The sequence below is a fragment of the Coccinella septempunctata genome, chromosome 7, assembly GCF_907165205.1.
Source record: "Coccinella septempunctata chromosome 7, icCocSept1.1, whole genome shotgun sequence".
In the NCBI taxonomy this organism is placed as follows: domain Eukaryota; kingdom Metazoa; phylum Arthropoda; class Insecta; order Coleoptera; family Coccinellidae; genus Coccinella; species Coccinella septempunctata.
In genome coordinates, this window is record NC_058195.1 from 11,955,774 (window position 1) to 11,979,354 (window position 23,581).

The following is a 23,581-nucleotide window of genomic DNA, read 5'->3' on the forward strand; positions in this document are numbered from 1 at the left end:
AAAGAACACATTTGTTGTCCTTTATCAGAAAAAAATATACCATTTAACCTGTAACGTGTATCTCAGAAACTAGAGCTGATAGAAAAAATCTGGTGGCATTTTTGGAATCAGCACATTAAAAACATCTAAAATCAGATGTTAGATTTCCGGCACCAATTTTTTTTTTCATTTTGTTGGCCTGTGTAATGAATTCGGGATTTCTTGACGATTTTTTTCTCCAAGTCTCAAAGTTCTCGAGAATTTGGGACTCCCTGTACTAGAGTATTCAATTAGGCGTCTACATACGGTTAACCTGCCTGAAAAGGCAACAGTAAATCTGCTTTAGAGCCACAATATAGTTGTTACATAGTAGAGAAATGAACAAAATAAAAATTCTACCTAGTGGGGTCTGCAGGCTTGAGGAAGGTTCCATCAGTTACAAACAACTTGGAATCAAGGCTTAATATCGGGTGGATTTCCTTTCTACCACATAGTGCTTTATTCGGAATTGTGCCAACCACGTTATCAATGAAAGTTTGAGGAATATTTTGCCAAATGGAAAATAAATTGGCGATCTATAGTTATGTCTGCGATGGGTCAGGTAAGCGGTGTAATTGCTCAGACAACGCAGACTAGACATGTTAAAAATGATGCTACATAAGACCAGCTGAGTTGAAATAGCTCGTTATAATCGCAAATAGGGAATAAAAACAATTATATGCCTACAAGAGATGAGTTTCTCGTATTTTTTTTCTAACCATCGGATATCATGAGCAACATATTTTGTGCTTGTCTCCTACCTAAACATGGTATTCAGAGGAATATTAAAAATTCAATATAAACAATTTTGACCAGTTCGACTAGACCATATTCATTGGACAGCTTCAGATAGAGTTTGCCTCTTCTACCTATAAGCCTTACAGTTTCAACTAACCTGTGGTCTAGCTGCCAGATGCACGTGCCAGAATTCGCTGTCGCCAGGAACTTTGGCAGTGCACGTCAACTTATCAGAGGATGCCCCCAAGAAATAGCCTCTGACCACGTTCCTCAGGGCCCATCTGCCAGTACCGTCTTCAGCCACGGTGATCTGGAATTTGCTTCCGGGTTCTTTATCTTCGCCTTCGCAGGTCACGTTTCCAAATGAATCGACGGCCAGATATTTGTCCAGGTGGGATCTCAGGTAGATCATGCCTGCAAAGAAAGAAGTGCTAATATGAAACTTCAGGCTATTATCATCGTTCATTATGTTCAGTTGTTGAGGTGGCAAAACATTTTAAGCTACTCAGCAATCTGCATGGTTGTTATAGAGTAAAGCACTGAGATCATAAGTCTCGACTTTTTGTCACAAAAAAATAATCGCCAAATCATTGATTTAAGGTAGGCAACAATCCTTCTTCCTCATGTTGAGCACACTGTATCCCGAAAACTGTCTGTTAGATCATGAATGCCCATAGAGACATTTAATCAAGACATCAAGCATTCACTACATTGTATTGAATATACAGCTAATTTACTCGAACCCTTTTTTTCTATAACTAGTAACTACTTAACTAAAAAAATGTTTATTATTGTAAAATTTTCGAAATAATTTCAACTTTTAAAATTTCAAATTGTGAAAAGTCATAGGAAATGTCATACTTAGTTGGTTCTACAAAATAATAAACCTCTAAAAAGCCTAGTTACTACGTTGGTGCCTAGGAGAATCAGTATAATAGTACATAATACATAAAAGTAATACTTAATAACGTGAACGGGTTGAAAATGAAAAACAGACAAATGGAAAAATTTCTCATTACCACGAGATATCTCAGTGCTGTTTATGTGGATAAATTAAATTTTTCGAACTATGTGAAATTTCGAAAATTCATAAGAAAAGAACTGTAGATGTGACAACTTTGAATGATACCACGTATCGAAGCTCAAATTAGGTTCTTTCTAGAAAGCAAAGCAATTATTTGAAGTTCGAAATACAAAGTGATATTTTTCCCCTGAACACTTCAAATGAGGATTAATTAGTCCGGCCCTTGAATATTGAAATGATATCTCTCTGACTCGATTTCAGCATTTGTCAATAACCTTCCACTTTTCAATAAATCTTGTCGATAAGTTTGGCTTTAATGATGGTCTCAGTATTTCCATGAATTTCGAAAACCACCCTGTAACTTTCTGGGGAAAACCTAAAATTAATTATTTAGAGTCAATCCGTACTTATAAAGGTTGAGTCCTTGACTCGTACAAATATTTTAACAGTTGATTCTTGAGGTAAAAAAAAAACACTTTTCTCCTTTACCATTTTTTCGAATCAGCTCGGTTTAAAATATACAGGCTGTTGAAAATGTTATTTTCAGTTCTGTATCACAAACGGTTATATCGAATGAAATGAATTTCGGAATATAGTTTCTCATTACGGGTGTGAAGGCAGCAACGGTTTCCAGCAACGGTTTTTTCATTTTCGCTTTTACCATACAGATTGTAAAAATACCTGTTGTTCGAAATTTTTTGATACGAATGGGTTATTCAGAACATCATAAACACAATCTATAGGGTAAAATAATTTGTGCATCGAAATCTACCCCCACCAACCCCCGAAATTGAACTATCTTGATACACATTGAAAAAACCCCGTTGCTCGGAGTTTTTCTATGAAAATGGGTTCTAACCCACATACTAAACACGATCTACAGGGTGAAATAATTTGTGCATCAAAAACTACCCCCCTCCAACCCTCTGAAGTTGAAATATCTTGATACAGTAAAAAGTGTGAAAAAAAAACCGATGCTCGGTGTTTTTTGATGGAAATGGGTTGTTAATAACATACTGAACACGATCTATAGGGTGAAATAATTTGTGCATCAAAAACTACCCCCCTCCAACCCTCTGAAGTTGAAATATCTTGATACAGTAAAAAGTGTGAAAAAAAACCGTTGCTCGGTGTTTTTTGATGGAAATGGGTTGTTAATAACATACTGAACACGATCTATAGGGTGAAATAATTTGTGCATCAAAAACTACACCCCTCCAACCCTCTGAAGTTGAAATATCTTGATACAGTAAAAAGTGTGAAAAAAAACCGTTGCTCGTAGTTTTTTGATGGAAATGGGTTGTTACCCACATACTGAACACGATCTATAGAGTGAAATAATTTGTGCATCAAAAACTACCCCCCTTCAATCCTCTAATGCTGAACTATTTTGATACAGTAAAAAGTGTAAAAAAAAAACGTTGCTCGGGGTTTTTTGATGGAAATGGGTTGTTACCCACATACTGAACACGATCTATAGAGTGAAATAATTTGTGCATCAAAAACTACCCCCCTCCAACCCTTTGAAGTTGAAATATCTTGATACATTAAAAACAGTGAAAAAAAACCGTTGCTCGGTGTTTTTTGATGGAAATGGGTTGTTGATAACATACTGAACACGATCTATAGGGTGAAATAATTTGTGCATCAAAAACTACCCCTCCTTCAACCCTCTAATGTTGAACTATCTTGATACAGTAAAAAGTGTTAAAAGAACCGTTGCTCGGTGTTTTTTGATGGAAATAGGTTGTTACCAACATACTGGACACGATCTATAGAGTGAAATAATTTGTGCATCAAAAACCACCCCCCTCCAACCCTCTGAAGTTGGAATATCTTGATACAGTAATAAGTGTGAAAAAAAAACCGTTGCTCGTAGTTTTTTGATGGAAATGGGTTGTTACCCACATACTGAACACGATCTATAGAGTGAAATAATTTGTGCATCAAAAACTACCCCCCTCCAACCCTTTGAAGTTGAAATATCTTGATACATTAAAAACAGTGAAAAAAAACCGTTGCTCGGTGTTTTTTGATGGAAATGGGTTGTTAATAACATATTGAACACGATCTATAGAGTGAAATAATTTGTGCATCAAAAACTACCCCCCTCCAACCCTCTGAATTTGGAATATCTTGATACAGTGAAAAGTGTGAAAAAAAAAACCGTTGCTCGTAGTTTTTTGATGGAAATGGGTTGTTACCCACATACTGAACACGATCTATAGAGTGAAATAATTTGTGCATCAAAAACTACCCCCCTCCAACCCTTTGAAGTTGAAATATCTTGATACATTAAAAACAGTGAAAAAAAAACCGTTGCTCGGTGTTTTTTGATGGAAATGGGTTGTTAATAACATACTGAACACGATCTATAGGGTGAAATAATTTGTGCATCAAAAACTACCCCTCCTTCAACCCTCTAATGTTGAACTATCTTGATACAGTAAAAAGTGTGAAAAAAACCCGTTGCTCGGGGTTTTTTGATGGAAATGGGTTGTTACCCACATACTGAACACGATCTATAGAGTGAAATAATTTGTGCATCAAAAACTACCCCCCTCCAACCCTCTGAAGTTGAAATATCTTGATACAGGAAAAAGTGTTAAAAGAACCGTTGCTCGGTGTTTTTTGATGGAAATAGGTTGTTACCAACATACTGAACACGATCTATAGGGTGAATTAATTTGTGCATCGAAAACTACCCCTCCTTCAACCCTCTAATGTTGAATTATCTTGATACAGTAAAAAGTGTGAAAAAAAAAAACCGTTGCTCGGGGTTTTTTGATGGAAATGGGTTGTTACCCACATACTGAACAAGACCTATAGGGTGAAATAATTTGTGCATCAAAAACTACCCCTCCTCCAACCCTCTGAAATTGAACTGAATTGAAAGAGTAAAAAGTGTGAAAAAAAACCGTTGCTCGGGGTTTTTTGATGGAAATGGGTTGTCACCAACATGCTGAACAAGACCTATAGGGTGAAATAATTTGTGCATCAAAAACTACCCCCCTCCAACCCTCTGAAGTTGAAATATCTTGATACAGTAAAAAGTGTGAAAAAAAAACCGTTGCTCGTAGTTTTTTGATGGAAATGGGTTGTTACCAACATACTGAACACGATCTATAGGGTGAAATAATTTGTGCATCAACAACTACCCTCCTCCAACCCTCTCAAGTTGGAATATCTTGATACAGTAAAAAGTGTGAAAAAAAACCGTTGCTCGTAGTTTTTTGATGGAAATGGGTTGTTACCAACATACTGAACACGATCTATAGGGTGAAATAATTTGTGCATCAAAAACTACCCCCCTCCAACCCTCTGAAGTTGAAATATCTTTATACAGTAAAAAGTGTGAAAAAAACCTTTGCTCGTAGTTTTTTGATGGAAATGGGTTGTTACCAACATACTGAACACGATCTATAGGGTGAAATAATTTGTGCATCAAAAACTACCCCCCTCCAACCCTCTGAAGTTGAAATATCTTTATACAGTAAAAAGTGTGAAAAAAACCTTTGCTCGTAGTTTTTTGATGGAAATAGGTTGTTACCAACATACTGAACACGATCTATAGGGTGAAATAATTTGTGCATCAAAAACTACCCCCTCCAACCCTCTGAAGTTGAAATATCTTGATACAGTAAAAAGTTTTGATATTTCAACTTCAGAGGGTTGGAGGGGGGTAGTTTTTGATGCACAAATTATTTTACCCTATAAGTCGTGTTTAGTATGTTGGTAACAACCCATTTCCATCAAAAAACTCCGAGCAACGGTTTTTTTTACACTTTTTACTGTATCAAAATAGTTCAGCATTAGACGGTTGAAGGGGGGTAGTTTTTGATGCACAAATTATTTCACTCTATAGATCGTGTTCAGTATGTGGGTAACAACCCATTTCCATCCAAAAACCCCGAGCAACGGTTTTTTTTACACTTTTTACTGTATCAAGATATTTCAACTTCAGAGGGTTGGAGGAGGGTAGTTTTTGATGCACAAATTATTTCACTCTATAGATCGTGTTCAGTATGTGGGTAACAACCCATTTCCATCAAAAAACTACGAGCAACGGTTTTTTTTTTTCACACTTTTCACTGTATCAAGATATTCCAACTTCAAAGGGTTGGAGGGGGGTAGTTTTTGATGCACAAATTATTTCACTCTATAGATCGTGTTCAGTATGTGGGTAACAACCCATTTCCATCAAAAAACCCCGAGCAACGTTTTTTTTTACACTTTTTACTGTATCAAAATAGTTCAGCATTAGACGGTTGAAGGGGGGTAGTTTTTGATGCACAAATTATTTCACTCTATAGATCGTGTTCAGTATGTGGGTAACAACCCATTTCCATAAAAAAACTACGAGCAACGGTTTTTTTTTTCACACTTTTTACTGTATCAAGATATTCCAACTTCAGAGGGTTGGAGGGGGGTAGTTTTTGATGCACAAATTATTTCACTCTATAGATCGTGTCCAGTATGTTGGTAACAACCTATTTCCATCAAAAAACACCGAGCAACGGTTCTTTTAACACTTTTTCCTGTATCAAGATATTTCAACTTCAGAGGGTTGGAGGGGGGTAGTTTTTGATGCACAAATTATTTCACTCTATAGATCGTGTTCAGTATGTGGGTAACAACCCATTTCCATCAAAAAACCCCGAGCAACGGGTTTTTTTCACACTTTTTACTGTATCAAGATAGTTCAACATTAGAGGGTTGAAGGAGGGGTAGTTTTTGATGCACAAATTATTTCACCCTATAGATCGTGTTCAGTATGTTATTAACAACCCATTTCCATCAAAAAACACCGAGCAACGGTTTTTTTTCACTGTTTTTAATGTATCAAGATATTTCAACTTCAAAGGGTTGGAGGGGGGTAGTTTTTGATGCACAAATTATTTCACTCTATAGATCGTGTTCAGTATGTGGGTAACAACCCATTTCCATCAAAAAACTAGGAGCAACGGTTTTTTTTTTCACACTTTTCACTGTATCAAGATATTCCAAATTCAGAGGGTTGGAGGGGGGTAGTTTTTGATGCACAAATTATTTCACTCTATAGATCGTGTTCAATATGTTATTAACAACCCATTTCCATCAAAAAACACCGAGCAACGGTTTTTTTTCACTGTTTTTAATGTATCAAGATATTTCAACTTCAAAGGGTTGGAGGGGGGTAGTTTTTGATGCACAAATTATTTCACTCTATAGATCGTGTTCAGTATGTGGGTAACAACCCATTTCCATCAAAAAACTACGAGCAACGGTTTTTTTTTCACACTTTTTACTGTATCAAGATATTCCAACTTCAGAGGGTTGGAGGGGGGTAGTTTTTGATGCACAAATTATTTCACTCTATAGATCGTGTCCAGTATGTTGGTAACAACCTATTTCCATCAAAAAACACCGAGCAACGGTTCTTTTAACACTTTTTCCTGTATCAAGATATTTCAACTTCAGAGGGTTGGAGGGGGGTAGTTTTTGATGCACAAATTATTTCACTCTATAGATCGTGTTCAGTATGTGGGTAACAACCCATTTCCATCAAAAAACCCCGAGCAACGGGTTTTTTTCACACTTTTTACTGTATCAAGATAGTTCAACATTAGAGGGTTGAAGGAGGGGTAGTTTTTGATGCACAAATTATTTCACCCTATAGATCGTGTTCAGTATGTTATTAACAACCCATTTCCATCAAAAAACACCGAGCAACGGTTTTTTTTCACTGTTTTTAATGTATCAAGATATTTCAACTTCAAAGGGTTGGAGGGGGGTAGTTTTTGATGCACAAATTATTTCACTCTATAGATCGTGTTCAGTATGTGGGTAACAACCCATTTCCATCAAAAAACTACGAGCAACGGTTTTTTTTTTCACACTTTTCACTGTATCAAGATATTCCAAATTCAGAGGGTTGGAGGTGGGTAGTTTTTGATGCACAAATTATTTCACTCTATAGATCGTGTTCAATATGTTATTAACAACCCATTTCCATCAAAAAACACCGAGCAACGGTTTTTTTTCACTGTTTTTAATGTATCAAGATATTTCAACTTCAAAGGGTTGGAGGGGGGTAGTTTTTGATGCACAAATTATTTCACTCTATAGATCGTGTTCAGTATGTGGGTAACAACCCATTTCCATCAAAAAACTACGAGCAACGGTTTTTTTTTCACACTTATTACTGTATCAAGATATTCCAACTTCAGAGGGTTGGAGGGGGGTGGTTTTTGATGCACAAATTATTTCACTCTATAGATCGTGTCCAGTATGTTGGTAACAACCTATTTCCATCAAAAAACACCGAGCAACGGTTCTTTTAACACTTTTTACTGTATCAAGATAGTTCAACATTAGAGGGTTGAAGGAGGGGTAGTTTTTGATGCACAAATTATTTCACCCTATAGATCGTGTTCAGTATGTTATCAACAACCCATTTCCATCAAAAAACACCGAGCAACGGTTTTTTTTTCACTGTTTTTAATGTATCAAGATATTTCAACTTCAAAGGGTTGGAGGGGGGTAGTTTTTGATGCACAAATTATTTCACTCTATAGATCGTGTTCAGTATGTGGGTAACAACCCATTTCCATCAAAAAACCCCGAGCAACGTTTTTTTTTTACACTTTTTACTGTATCAAAATAGTTCAGCATTAGAGGATTGAAGGGGGGTAGTTTTTGATGCACAAATTATTTCACTCTATAGATCGTGTTCAGTATGTGGGTAACAACCCATTTCCATCAAAAAACTACGAGCAACGGTTTTTTTTTTTCACACTTTTTACTGTATCAAGATATTCCAACTTCAGAGGGTTGGAGGGGGGTAGTTTTTGATGCACAAATTATTTCACTGTATAGATCGTGTCCAGTATGTTGGTAACAACCTATTTCCATCAAAAAACACCGAGCAACGGTTCTTTTAACACTTTTTACTGTATCAAGATATTTCAACTTCAGAGGGTTGGAGGGGGGTAGTTTTTGATGCACAAACTATTTCACTCTATAGATCGTGTTCAGTATGGGGGTAACAACCCATTTCCATCAAAAAACCCCGAGCAACGGTTTTTTTTCACACTTTTTACTGTATCAAGATAGTTCAACATTAGAGGGTTGAAGGAGGGGTAGTTTTTGATGCACAAATTATTTCACCCTATAGATCGTGTTCAGTATGTTATCAACAACCCATTTCCATCAAAAAACACCGAGCAACGGTTTTTTTTCACACTTTTTACTGTATCAAGATATTTCAACTTCAGAGGGTTGGAGGAGGGTAGTTTTTGATGCACAAATTATTTCACCCTATAGATCGTGTTCAGTATGTGGGTAAGAACCCATTTTCATAGAAAAACTCCGAGCAACGGGGTTTTTTCACTGTGTATCAAGATAGTTCAATTTCGGGGGGTTGGTGGGGGTAGTTTTCGATGCACAAATTATTTCACCCTATAGATTGTGGTTATAATGTTCTAAATAACCCATTCGTATCAAAAAATCCCGAACAACAGGTATTTTCATAATCTGTATGGTAAAAGCGAAAATGAAAAAACCGTTGCTGGAAACCGTTGCTGCCTTCACACCCGTTTTCTCATTTATTTGATTAATCTTTTTTGAATAAAGATATCACCCACGTCTTCCAGTTTTCTCATTAGGACCATTACGTATGATAAAAATAGCAAAAATTCAAAGAACTCAACTCTTGAAACTGAGTAAACTGTAAAATAAAAGTATTCTTCATATTTTCTCGTATATTGCGCGGTCTTGGAGTAAGTTGATGTTCAAAAGTTAAAAATATTCTGTGAAATTTGAAAAATTGTGTACTTTGGCTGAATAAACTCTCTGTTCAAAAGATCAACAGATGTGTAGTGTCACAGATTTAGCTAGTTATTCTGAAGGTTATTTTGTTTTTCCAGGGATGGCACAGCTCATTATGAAAACTTGAAATGGCTATATCTTTTTATCAGGGTCGAACCGCAAAAAAATTGCATAGGAAAAAGAATTTCTTTTGACCTCAAGAATCTAGAGTTGAAATATTTGTACGAGTCAAAGACTCACCCTGTTAATTCCTACTCTATCTCTGGTAAGATTATGTATAGTTTCAGGGTTCCCGACCACTCAAGAGTCAAAAGAAATGAAGAGGCCAACAGCCTTGTCAGGAAACGAGAAAAAATTCTTTAGACTTGTTACCCATCTTGTTTATTTGGAGCTCTTTAATAAATTGAAAAAAGTTTTTTAATGTCTACTCCAAAATTTTATTGAAATTATCGCTGCATACATATATTACGACCCCTACAAAAATGGAGTCATCTTGAGACAGTGACTGTCTCTTAGTAGCAAATGGAGCACCCTCTGTAATTGTGAATCTTATTCCTATCGTGGAAACTTCTATTAGAACGTGTCCACTCATAATATACTAAAGGTCGCGTTTCCCTCGTGGAATGAGATCCATGAAAGCGTTACCATGGCATTTATGAACCTAAATTCGCATTTTCTATTTTGCAGTTGATCTTCATAAAGGTGTCAGCAAATAAGTGTGCCACACGATAATACCACGTTCGTGGAATTTCACGTAAAGTTCACGACGAATCAACCACGTTCACATTCATGTCATTCATTATGGTATTCCAGAAATGGCAAATAGCGAATTCTCTGCTGAAATAGTACGATAGAATGATTCAGGGGAGAACTTTGAAGCTTGGTACCTACTCCATTCACTTTCATAAAAGCACTCGGTTTTTCTTTTTGCAACTAGAACGGAGTAAGCTTCGCACTCATAAAATGGAACACCCTATATATCATTACATTTTTAAATTTCTTGTTAAATTTGAATATAAGTTTGATAACACAACTATGTCTGAAATCTCTACGGTTTTCGAGAAATTTGACTTTTTATCAATATTATGACAGTTTGAGGTACTTACATAAAGGACTATAGCCCCGTTTCTCTTCTATGTAATTGATTCAAATTTGGACTGTGCCTAGTCAATGAATGAAACACTTAGAATTTTCTTTGTAAATAACCATATTATATACAGGGTCCACGAAAACGTAGATCCATTATCAAAACAGGAATTCATGAAAATCTTCATTTTTTTAAATGGCAACCCATTTTTTTTTTCTGTAAATGTTTAGACAATGAACAGAAAAAAATATGGGTTGCCATTTAAGAAAAATGAAGATTTTGATGAATTTCCGTTTTGATAATGGATCTACGTTTTCCTGGACCCTGTACATAATATGGTTATTTACGAAGGAAATTTTTTGTGTATCTTTATTGACTAAACACAGTCCAAGTTTGAATCAATTACTTATAATAGGGACGGAGCTATAGTACTATATGGTAAGTACCTCAAACTGTCAAAATATTAATAGAAAGTTGAATTTTTCGAAAACCGTTGAAAATTCTGACATAGTTGTGTTATCAAACTCATATTCAAATTTAACAAGGAACTCAAAACATGTAAGAATATATAGGGTTTTCCATTTGAAATAATGCAGTTGATAGCTGCGCAGAAGAAACGAAACATTTTGTTTAGTTCTAAATAATTTTAGGAGATGCTCTGCTTAAAAAGAGGAAAGTTTTATTTGAAACTCTTTTTTGTAAAGTTAATAGAATTAGAGTTATCGACCGTTGCACCATGGCGAGTACACCCTGTATTGGGAGACTCATGAAGGTAGCGGAATTTGACTGTATTTTTTAAAAAGAACAACGGCAAATTTGCCATCATCATTTGAAAAATAAACACTTCAGTATTGAGACAGTACTTAATTATGCCAATAGATGTGAAATAATATGCACAGGACACAGGTCATTCATTTTGCAAAATAATGGTCTTATACATTCAAGAATAGTTTGATCTGTTTAAACACAAAGATCTGTTTTCTCAACATTTTAATCCCACAACGAATTATTATACGAAAACATTGTCATTCAATTTGCCCAAAAATACTCTATAAACTACTTAGAGGCAAGCAGAGTACAGATGATTGAAATTTTTCAACAAAGGATATACAGAAAATAGATACACTGAAATTTCTCAAAAAGAAAATGTTTTATTTTATTTGTATTATACTATGGAAGAATTTCCTTGATGGAAAATACTTTTTATTAATACTATTTCATTTCTCTTCTTGTTCGACATGAATGGTTTTGAAATAAAGATCTTCATTTATTTATACAGGGTGAGTCTTTGACTAGTACAAATATTTCAACAGTAGATTCTTGAGTTGAAAAGAAACACTTTCTTTCCATCAATAATTGGGTACTTAGACTGAATGCAACTCTTTTTAATTTTTAAAAGATCCACAGAAGTGTAGTGTCACAGATTTAGCTAGTTATTCTAAAGGGAATTTTGTTTTTCCAGGGGTGGCAAAGCTCATTATGGAAACTTAAAAGGGCTATATCTTCTTACCAGGGCCGAATCAGAAAAAATGCTATGGGAAAAAAGTGTTTCTTTTGACCTCAAGAATCTACTGTTGAATTATTTGTGCGAGTCGAAGACTTTGTCATAAAGGCACATGCAAAAACTTGTCTGATACATCACTTACTTTCTCCATTGCTGGTCGGTTCTGGCTCCAGAGTCCATATCTGTTTCTTCTTCAGCGATGTGCCGTTAGCGTTTATTTTGAAACCGAACGTTTCCGCTGTCAAGTAGCGGAATTTCGAATTGATAAGGCCGATGGTCCAGCAGCCCTTCTGCTGATTCTGGGTGATGATATCACCACAACCGTTCAGTTCTCCGTTTGCGTGTCCGTTTAGACCGTTCATGATTGAAACGTAGTTGATCTGGAAGGAGAAAACAACATTTAATTTCCTCAAACTCAGAATAAGCTGACGAAAGATGAAATTATGCCAAATTTTCCCAATGGTGATGAGTAATTTCTGCTTATATTAGAAATACTGTTCTTATTCGCTGATGAAAATGCCCATAACGTTATAAATAAAATTAGAAACAGTTGGGACATAATGAGAGTAATATAATAAGAAGTAAGAATGGACTATTAATGAAATTGCCCTACAAGGAAGTCTATACTTTACCCCATTTTTTCGGTAATTTCGATCCCGAGCATCAATCAACATAGGAATATAATGATAATAATCTCCATAATTTGGCGCTGAAGTGAAAATTATCAGTTCATTTCACATGGTGAATGGCTCCCAAATTTCCCACATTCGGTGAATGTATAACTGTAATTGATCGTCCCAAAGAAAAATAGCCAAATTACTGACATGAATCATTTGAGGTAAGTACCTCATGTCAGGCGTAAATATTTTAAAGTTAAGCAGAAATAAATTATTCTGCAGGTTCGGAAAAACCATAATCAAAGTGTACCCGAGTAAATATCATGTAGTAAAAAGTTTTATATCATGTTTCATTGTGTTTGAATGTCCAATTTATACTTGAGGAAAAATTTTTAAGCTTATTTTAATCAAGTTCAAGTCGAAGAGTTTTTTGAAGGACCAGCTTAACTTTCCGTGTCAGAAATGGATAGGAATTTTGAATAAACACTGGGCGTTTTACATAAAGCTGACTGACCATGTCTACACAATGATACAAGTATACTCCATTCACATTTATTTTAGCAGTCGGTTGGCCATGAAATAATTTTCTCAAGTTTTTGTTACTAGAACAGAGTAAGGTAGGCACTCATGAAATGTCGTTAATGTCATAACGCCGTTGCCACAACTAATATCAATTTTTATTACAAAAATGCCGAAAGTGATTGAAAAAAGAGACAGGGTTTCAGGAAGTGCTACTTAGAATTCAGGTCCGCTCGTTCAAATAGTTATACGGTAGAAAACATATTCAATTTAAGAGAATTTATAGACCTATTGTTTCATCTGAATCTAAACGACTTATATTTCAGCTGAATATTTCCACAATCAGAAAGATTGTGAATGAAGAGGATGACAAAGAATTTCCTTCTATTGGGAGATCCAAAAAAGTGGTGGCATTTGAGAATTTTATGTTTGAGTGAATTAATGCGAAAAGTTTATTACAGGATTTTCGATGAATGTCATCATAGAATACGTTCCCGAAAATTGATTTTTCTATTTTTCATTTGACTTGTCCTATACATTGTAAATGTCTTAAGGTGCCAATTAATACCTAATTATTATTATTATTATATCAATGTATTAAGATGAACAACCACAAATACGCGCCAGTTGTCCTGTTAATTGTTTATTCCTGTGAACTTTTTGTTCAAAGGTGAAGTTCATCTTGACTTGAAACTTCCTTTAATTCCTTTTACTTATATTGATGCAAGATGATTTTTGTTGACGAATTTAACATTCTTGTAATTATCTGTTAATTCCTTCGGGAGATACCCATTCCCAACTACTGCATCATATGCATTTCATCTTCGGGTTAATATTTTTGAAATCTACAACTGATGTAACACGTATTCAAACTTTAGCCAAAGAAGATAACGAACATTAACTCTCCTCAAGCTAGTGTATATTATGGTATTATACTGATCTCTTGTATTTTCCATGCAAATAACTGGATTTGGTATGCCTTCAATCAGTTTGTATAAACTTCAATTATGTTCGTCACATATTTTCCGAAGAGATTCGACATTGTGATGAAATACGGAATAACAGAAACTTTTACGTAGAACGGGCAACATAGCTTAAAACTCAAAAATGTTGTGACAAGCGTTTTAACCCCACATTTTCGTACTATACAGAGTGAAATGTGTCAAATTTCCATGGCCAACCGACTGCTAAAATAGAAGTGAATGGAGTATACATATCACATCCAACGTCAGAAAGTGAAAACATGAAATATTGAACCCTATGATTTCACTAAGTGCTTTTAACGAATCCACAACTGTTGATTGAACTTAATTCATACCGTATGCATGTTCGTTTGCTTTGAATACGGTTTTCGACGCATTTATCACTCGTATTTAAAGAAACAAATGTAAAATAACGGTCCTTGTACCAGCGTTCTTTGTAGCAGACACATAACGGTTCTAAATTTAGATATTCTTTTAACACGATGAATTGAAAATTTCGCACATATGCATACTGGAAATGTCCTGCTGTGAATACAAATATGGAAGTTGAAAGAATCTGGAATTTCGGAAAATGGAAAATTATCTCGGTTATTATCAACATAAAGGAAATCTTTAGATTTTCAGTGAAAATCGTAAAAGTTTACCTTCAAAACGAAGCAGAGTGAAAGAATTGTTTGCATTTAATGATAGGAAGGATTTCATTGCTCATTTAATTTTGATAACACAACTATAGGCCCGTTTCTATTCTATGTAATTAATTCAAATTTGGACTGTCTAGTCAATGAAATTCATGAAAATCTTAATTTTTTTTAAATGGCAACCAATTTTTTTTTCTGTATAGTATCTAAAACAACTAAAGCGAACAAAAAATGTTTAAATAATGAACAGAAAAATCTTTAGATTTTCAGTGAAAAGCGTAAAAGTTTACCTTCAAAACGAAGCAGAGTGAAAGAATTGTTTGCATTTAATGATAGGAAGGATTTCATTGCTCATTTAAACTGTTAAAACTCTAGATTTCATAGCAAAAATTCAATTATGAAATAGCAAATACTTTAAACGAATGGATTCTTTCATTTTTGCGACTTAACATAATTTATTATTTATACAATTCAAAAGGATATCAAATTGTAAATGCCCTAGTTGATTGAAAGTCTAATCTGGCTCTGATTTCCACATTTCAGGTAATATTTCAATACATATTAACACTTCTTGCAGTAGATAATTTTGTTGTGATTGTTGATTCTTCATCACACCTGAAGTGATAAAAAATATTTGTAGAACATTGAAAAACAATTCAATTATTATCTAGAAGCGAATGATAAACAATATACTCTATCACGTGAGCCACCCTGTATGTTCGGAATGAGCATAATCCGAATTCGGACAGGAAACGAAAGTTTATGTCTAAATTTTTCCCAGCAACTTCAATCTATGATTCATGATAAGGAGACATTGATTCACTCTTTCACCGGAAAAGTTATGCTGTGGAAGACAAATTTGCAGGAAGCCAATTCTTCACTAGAATAAAACCGAATACAGATTACAATAAAGAGCAGGAAACCTAAATTTCTATTGGAATTTAATTCAAATTGGTTTGAAAATGTTGGGAAGAGATGAGAAGTGAATAAACCCAGAAATCTATGAGAAACGTTTGGTGTAGGTACCTATATGCAACCAATCCTTTGTTAGTTTCAGTCTGAATTGATATACGAAGGCATTATTATTCTTTTTATTATCTTGATTCTTACCCCTCCAGCTTGATTTTGATGATCAAAATTTGTCCTCAAAATGAATTAACTTTTTCGTTATAAAGAAATATTTTGTGAGACACTGATCATGAAGAGTTAGAAAAGTTAATGAGATATGTTTCGAACCCATGATCAAGAGGAGTAAGAAAATTTTAAATGTATTACCTTTCGTTCAAGAAGAAAAAAAGGTTTCAATTCACACACAATCATATTTTCAGACTATATATTGACACCCATAGATATTCTGAATTATCGATGACACTTTTGTCAATGGAGAATTGAAAAACTTGTCATCTGACATTCATAGCATCATATACAGGGTGAACATTATATGTTATGCGTTACCACTTTCCTTAATGAATCTTTAGAATAACATAACCTCGTATTTTGAAGGACACACAGTTGATTGATGAGGAGACTGTTTTTATCCATGAATCATTCTTGATTTTTTTCTAATTTGGATTCGAATACATTCTTCTATACTTACGCATGATGAAAACAAAACAGAATTAGACTCAGTGAGCTTTATTTCCTCAGAAGTCGTTAAGGATTACTTTCGCTATCGATCAACAGGAAATGAAATAAAAGAAATCAATTGATATTCTAGAAGCATATCGAAATCACAAAACAGATTGCCATTTTCATTACGAATACGTTAAAGGAAGTAGGTATTCTGGCGCCATTTTATTCGCACTCTGTATCTGTATCTTCTTGTAACAAGTTGAGCAACACCCATATCAGACGAGAATTTTTTTTCTCATTCATCTTATATCATAAATATATCCAACATCTCATAATACCGGGTGTCCCAGAGCTTTTAGGCCAGCAGATATCTCAGTTACCTGCGGAAAAAAAAAATTGAAAAAAATACTTGTCGTAGGAGACCATACGCTCTTTCATGCAGCATAGCAAAATCCACCCCCTGACAAACAACCCCCGAGAAACCACCCCTAACTTTTGTTTTTCAAATGGCACCCCCATGTTTGTTTGGCTTCAACTGACAGCTCTTTTTAATTCTCAATCAATGATATATCATAATATGTAGTTGTAAAGACAGTCACTCGATAAAATTAAATTCGTTAGTGGGTACTGTTAATTGGACTGATCGAATTAGTCCACATTGTAGAGACAAGAAAAAGTGGATGTCAATAAAATGTTAGAACTTTTTGTTTATTATAATTTATGTTATAAAACATTTTCTTTAGTATAATGTTGCAGTAACAATACAGCTGAGCGTATAAATTCGTATTTCATTTGTATTTTTATTTTCCATAATTCTGCATGCCATTCTAGCTACCATGATACATCATTGAATGAGAAATGAAAAAAACTGTAAGTTGAAGCACAACAAACATGGGGGTGCCATTTGAAAAACAAAAGTTAGGGGTGGTTTCTCGGGGGTTGTTTGTCAGGGGGTGGATTTTGCTATGCTGCATGAAAGAGCGTATGGTCTCCTACGACAAGTATTTTTTTCAATTTTTTTTTCCGCAGGTAACTGAGATATTTGCTGGCCTAAAAGCTCTGGGACACCCGGTATACATGAATAATAGCGAAAAAACTCAAGGTATGATTCTTTATAAAAAAATATTGTGGTTCTTCCTTATATACATTCATTTTTTAATGAATAGATGAAGATGGGACATGAAAAGCGATTTTCTTTCCCTCAAAGGAAAGAAAATTGACAAGAATTAAACTGAGCATTCATTCTATGATATGCGCCTATATACAAGGTGAATTGTTTTAAGATAATTTCAGCCTGAACGACTGTTACGTACCTGTTAATACATTAGTTTTTTCTTGAAAACCATTTTTATTGCAAATAGTATAATAGTAGTGACCTTATGTGAATGAATCAAAAATTACGCGAAACAGGCATAAGATTGACATGTTATCAGAAAATTGAAAAGGTTGATAACCTACCCTTGTAGCATCCAAAAAAATTGGAGTCTGCTATGCATCAATAAAAGGCATATGTGAGACCTATTTTCTTAGGTGGAACTTCAACAGCAAAACATTATGGAAGAAAAATCATCATGCCTTTCATAGCTAAATTGAATTTTGATGAATTTTCAACAGCTGAGGAAATCTTAGCTACTTCAAGGAATGTTCTACGATCGTGTTATCTCACAGTTTGATTATTTCCTAGGCCTCATTTGTTAAATTCTATATTTCAAATAAATTAAGGATGATTCTTTCATCTTCTATAATGTTTTGAATATGTCAGAAGATGTTAGGAGCAAAGAAGAAGACATTTCTAGCAATTACTTACTTCAATTGTAGAAGAAAACTGAAACTTCTAATTCTAATGAAAATCATGTAATACAGTTTCTTTGGTTTAGTTGTGAATTGTCATTGAGTATTGACCGTTTGAATTCAACATTTATTGAGAATTAAACATATCGAGATTCTTGCTACAAGTTATTCATATTAGGTACTGAAATAGGTAGAACTTAATTGTGAGCACAAAAAACATATTAACTGATTCATTCAAGATTCATGTCACATTTTTTTGGATTCTTGTGATCTGACTCAATGAAAGATATGCTTTTCGCAATCTTCTAGTTACTTTTTCCTAAAAAGTGCCTCTCAACATTCCATACAAAATTACGATATAAAGGTTAATGTCATCATTGTCTATGTACATTTTGGGGAGATGTGAAGATGAAATAATTCAAGGAAAGACATAAGTTCAGTCACATAACATCAACCTTCAAAATTCCATATCCTACTCGGCGACAAATTTTTTTGAACGCACGTTACATGGGATTAATCCGAACGAATGTTTCAATCAAACGAGATACTGGTCGATTGTCGTCGTCTACAACATCAATTCTAACAGAACGAAATGGAAGAATGTGGATGGATTAACGACTCATCCAAGTCCAATCGATTGTAAATCATCAGATAGGTTATTCAACCTGATGAACTTCATTGAACGCTATTCAAGGTTTTCATATTATACACACAAGTAACAGTAAAACCTACACCAACCTATTTATATTTACGTATTTCCATATTTTGATTTCGAACAGTTGATTCATGTGGAAGCTGATAAACTTCTTTCCTATTTTCGTCGTTTATTTATCTTCTTAGTGAGACCACCAAGGTTATCTTGGTGGTTGAGAGCGTTGACACAATGTTATCGTTATCGTTGAGGATTGCAGTTCTTGTAGGCCAATAAGTCAATTTCCACTTGGGGGTCATTTTCCAGAAATGCGATAGTATTGAAAGAGTCTGAATTGTTCAATACGTTTTATCCGTGAGGTTTTATCGCATTATGAATATGCGGAAGTGCATTTGGATTGATTTCGAAGCATTGCAGTGGCAGTTCCAGGAGTGGTTTTGGGGAGCATAATTTTATATTTGAAATTCTGTTAGGTGTATGTTGATATCAGATATATATGATTTAAAAGAAAAATACTTTGAACAGTATAGCAATTCTTCTAGTAATGAAATTCGGAATTTCATCAAGCTTGGTGCAACCGTTCGGTAAAGATTAATTTTCAACCGACCTCATCTTTTTGGGAATTTTTCAAAGGTAAACTTTCGAAAGGCATATCTCCCACAGGGATCTTGATTATACGTATTCTAAAAGAGTAACTCTTCACCTTAGAATATAGAATAACAGGAAGGAGCATATTGCTCATTTCAATTTGACCGGAATGGAGGAGAAATATGGCCGACATATATTTCCGTTTCAACAGTGACGTAGGACAATGAAGTTTCCAAAAAACTAACTTCAATAGTCAGTTGATTCTGATCGAAAAAATTAGGAAAGCACTGACGTAAAGTCAGAAGCTTTTTCAAGCTCGTTCAAATTGATAATCAAAGCGGAAATTCACGCCGCCTAACACTGCTTGGCTAGATACTTAATGGTATTAAGGTCTATGACTTAACATCACCTACGCCCATGGAGTGTTATTGTCATAGGATAACCTTGTTATATGTCATGAAATTCAGGAACTCATAATTATTACCTGATAGTCAGCTAAAAAAAATCACCTACCTATAAATTATTCACGCTACAATCCAAAATCCTTATTTCCAGCAAATTTCAAGAATCTAAATTACCAAAATTAAGTTAAAACATCACTTTGTTCATTTGGCCACAGATAACAGAATCATTTGACTTCCAAGTATGCCACTTTTAAAATTAAAACTTGGAAGACCAATATGGCCGTTTCCGTCGCACAATTCCCGTCACATTTATTCGAAAAAGCTCCTTCCTGATATTCTATGTTCTAAGCTCTTCACTAGAAAAATATAAAATTATATTTTGAGATTTACTACTAAGTAAATCTCAAAATATAATTTTATATTTGAAATTCTGTAAGGTGTTTTTTGATATAAAATAAATATGTATATCTTCATAATCATAATATACCTAAGCTATATGTTTGAAAAAAAATACTTTGAAACTTATTCTTATCAGGAGAGTGAAATAAAATCGTGAATGATGATGATTTTTCTTTGTTTGAAGAAGCGATATGACTCCTTTTGTGTTGATTCACTCATTTCATATTCTTTCATTATTATCGTCTTTTTCTTCTGAAAAAAACGTATGATAGTTGCTTTGAATATTTCCGCCACTACTAGCATAATGTAATTTTAGGAAAGGTACCCTATTGTCCAAGGCGAAACAATAATGAATAAGTCATCTAAGGAAACGAGGAAATTTAAAGCAAGAAGGAGCTGTTACTCTAATCACCGTGTTAGGTTTTTACTTTATACTTACGAGGATGTATTGATATCTAGTTAGCCTAGACCAGTTCCATGCATAAAAAAATTGCGTTACCATAGCAACGAATAATACTCATTAGAAGGGTCAGTGTGATGTTTGAGGTCAAAAAAGTACACCATAGTTACGCAATGAATTAAAGAAAGAAGATGTCCACCGAAATTGTGAAAATCGAAAAATTGGAGTATCGAGCCATCATCAAGTACCTGTATTTAAAAGGGTTAAGAGGTAAGCAGATTTACGAAAATATGCTTAATATCCTTGGTGATCAATGTCCTTCGTATACGACCGTGAAAAATTGGACTGCAAGCTTCAAAAGAGGTAAATTTTCCATTGAAGATGATGACCGATCGCGAAGGCCAGTTTCTGTGTCAGTGCCTGAAAATATCGATGCAGTTCATGACATGATTTTATCAGACCGTCGAATTGGGCTAAAACGGATATCTGAAGCACCGAATATTTCATACGAACGCGTTCATCATATAGTTCACGTCAATTTGGACATGGGAAAAATTGCTGCAAAATGGATCCCCAAATGTTTGAATGTTGATCGAAAGAGTGCAAGGGTAGGAGCATCGCGTTCGATCTGTGCTCGATTTGAAAACGATGTATACTTCTTAAACCGAATTGTTACTATGGATGAGACTTGGGTACATTTCTACGATCCAGAAACAAAGAAACAATCGATAGAATGGCGACACTCTGGTTCTCTAAGACCTAAGAAGTGTCGTGTCCAAAAATCTGCTTCAATTTTTTGGGATTGCCATGGAGTAATCATGATTCATTTTTTGGGTAAGGGTAGAACAATAACCGGATATTACTATTCGACATTACTGACCACTCTACGGGAAAAATTAAAGAGAAAAGACGCGGAAAGCTATCCAAAGGTGTTTTGTTTTTGCAGGACAACGCCCCTGCACACAAATCTCATGTTGCCATGCAAAAAATTCGTGATTTAGGGTTTGAATTACTAGAACATCCCCCTTATTCACCAGATTTGGCTCCATCCGACTATCATCTCTTTCCTCTCATCCAACGAGTAGATAAGAAAAGCTGTAAAGGTCTGGTTTGCAGAGCAAGAAGAAAAATTTGTTTTGAAAGGTCTGGAGACGTTGCAGGTTCGCAGTAATAAATGTATCCAATTAAGAGGAGGATATGTTGAGTTATAAAATATTTTGACATTGAAATTTCGTTTGGTTCTATAGTAGGCTAAGAATTTTTCAATACGTCCTCGTATTATATGAGTGATTAAAAAGTAACGCACAATATTCATATCTTCGGTATTCACTATTGTTTAGTAAAATTCTTGAATAGGTTAATTTTTATTTCAAATTACACAACTCTTATTCTAAATTAGCGATCTCTAATTTCTGTGGCAGAAATGAACAGACCTTTTGTAGCTGAGTATGATTTGTAAAATGATGATTTTTGCGAGAAGACTTTATTTTCCTAATTCGTAGACGTTGTCGATTGTCAATTCATACTTCACTCTTGTTCTCACTACATAAAATATCGAGTAAAGTAAGTTAAAAAAAGTTGATTGACTATATTTCAATAAGAACTGTAAATACAATAATGAGAATTTGTTAGAGAGCATTTAGAGGAGCGCTTAATAATATTTCAAAGCCACCTGCAAAATTACTCAGGAAATTACTCATACAATCGTTTATAAAGGACCAAGCACTTCACAATCTTACACAAGTTTGTTTGAATGGAATAATACAATTAACTTCTACCTATACAGTGGAGAAAAAGTGTTGAATTTCTCGACTATCATTATCATGTCATCATTGAAATACAGCAAGGAATATCGCCAAAATTCTTCACGAAAATAATAAGCATATCCGTTAGTTGGCATGAACAGGGTTCAACTCTAGTATAGAAGTTGAAATTTCAACAAACAACTGGAAGATTCTAGATATTTCTGACAATTACAAACCATTGATTGATTGGTAGGTACTTCCTAACACAAGATCTAAAGAATGAAGAGAGCGGGCAGTAAAGAACAAAAGATTTTCCTTCTAACTAGGCGAAGATAACTTTGTTGTCTCACAAAGCTGATGTTTTCCATAAAAGGCCAGTTCAACAGATGTAAAGCTACGTTATTATTCTTGAAGCGCAAGAAATTGTGAAGTAAGGATGGGTGATATAAGAACCAGTGTGAATGCAGCCACGAGTTCCAGCCACGCGTTTGCCTCGGCGCCTCGGTGAAGCGGTCGGCCCGCTCGGGGTGTATCTTGATTCGTAATGAAGGCTAGTACGGGATTGATATTGAAAAGTGGTAATGAAAATGAAATTTAACGATGTTCTCGAAAAGGGGTGAGGGTACTGAGTATCTACAACCATTCTGAACTATTACTAGGAATGAATAAAGGGCTAGTGGGTCAATAAAATGGAAATTTTCTGGTTTCGAGTAAAATTGAGATATTTGAATTTTTTTTTCGGTGAATATATTCTATTTACAATGCTCTTCAAGACCTATATACCACCTGATTTTGTCGGGCACGAATTCACCCCCCACTACCCCCAACTTGTGTGTTTCCGAAAAATTATGCTAAGTCGGGAAAAATTGAGATATTTGAATTTTTTTCTCAGTGAATATATTCTATTTACTATGCGCTTCAAGACCTATATACCCACTGATTTTGTCGGGCACAAATTCACCCCCTACTACCCCCAACTTGTGTGTCTGAAAAATTATGCTAAGTCGGGTAAAATTGAGATATTTGAATTTTTTTTTCGGTGAATATATTCTATTTACAATGCTCTTCAAGACCTATATACCACCTGATTTTG

At 34.7% G+C, this 23,581-nt stretch overlaps 1 protein-coding gene across 2 annotated transcripts in view; it reads right to left on the bottom strand.

The window, feature by feature from the left end:
- LOC123317056 (protein singed) overlaps positions 1–23,581 on the bottom strand; it is a 65,199-nt gene that overhangs the window by 29,558 nt on the left and 12,060 nt on the right. Inside the window, exons 1-3 of one of the 2 annotated variants that reach the window (XM_044903413.1) lie at positions 16,213–16,282; positions 12,323–12,560; positions 914–1,170 (exon numbers count right to left, since the gene is read on the bottom strand). In XM_044903413.1, coding sequence (XP_044759348.1) covers positions 914–1,170; positions 12,323–12,560; positions 16,213–16,257 — 540 coding nt within the window. In that variant the 5' untranslated portion in view covers positions 16,258–16,282. Of the gene's footprint in view, positions 1–913; positions 1,171–12,322; positions 12,561–16,212; positions 16,283–23,581 lie in introns of those variants that run through there. The other variant, XM_044903414.1, reaches the window with a different exon arrangement.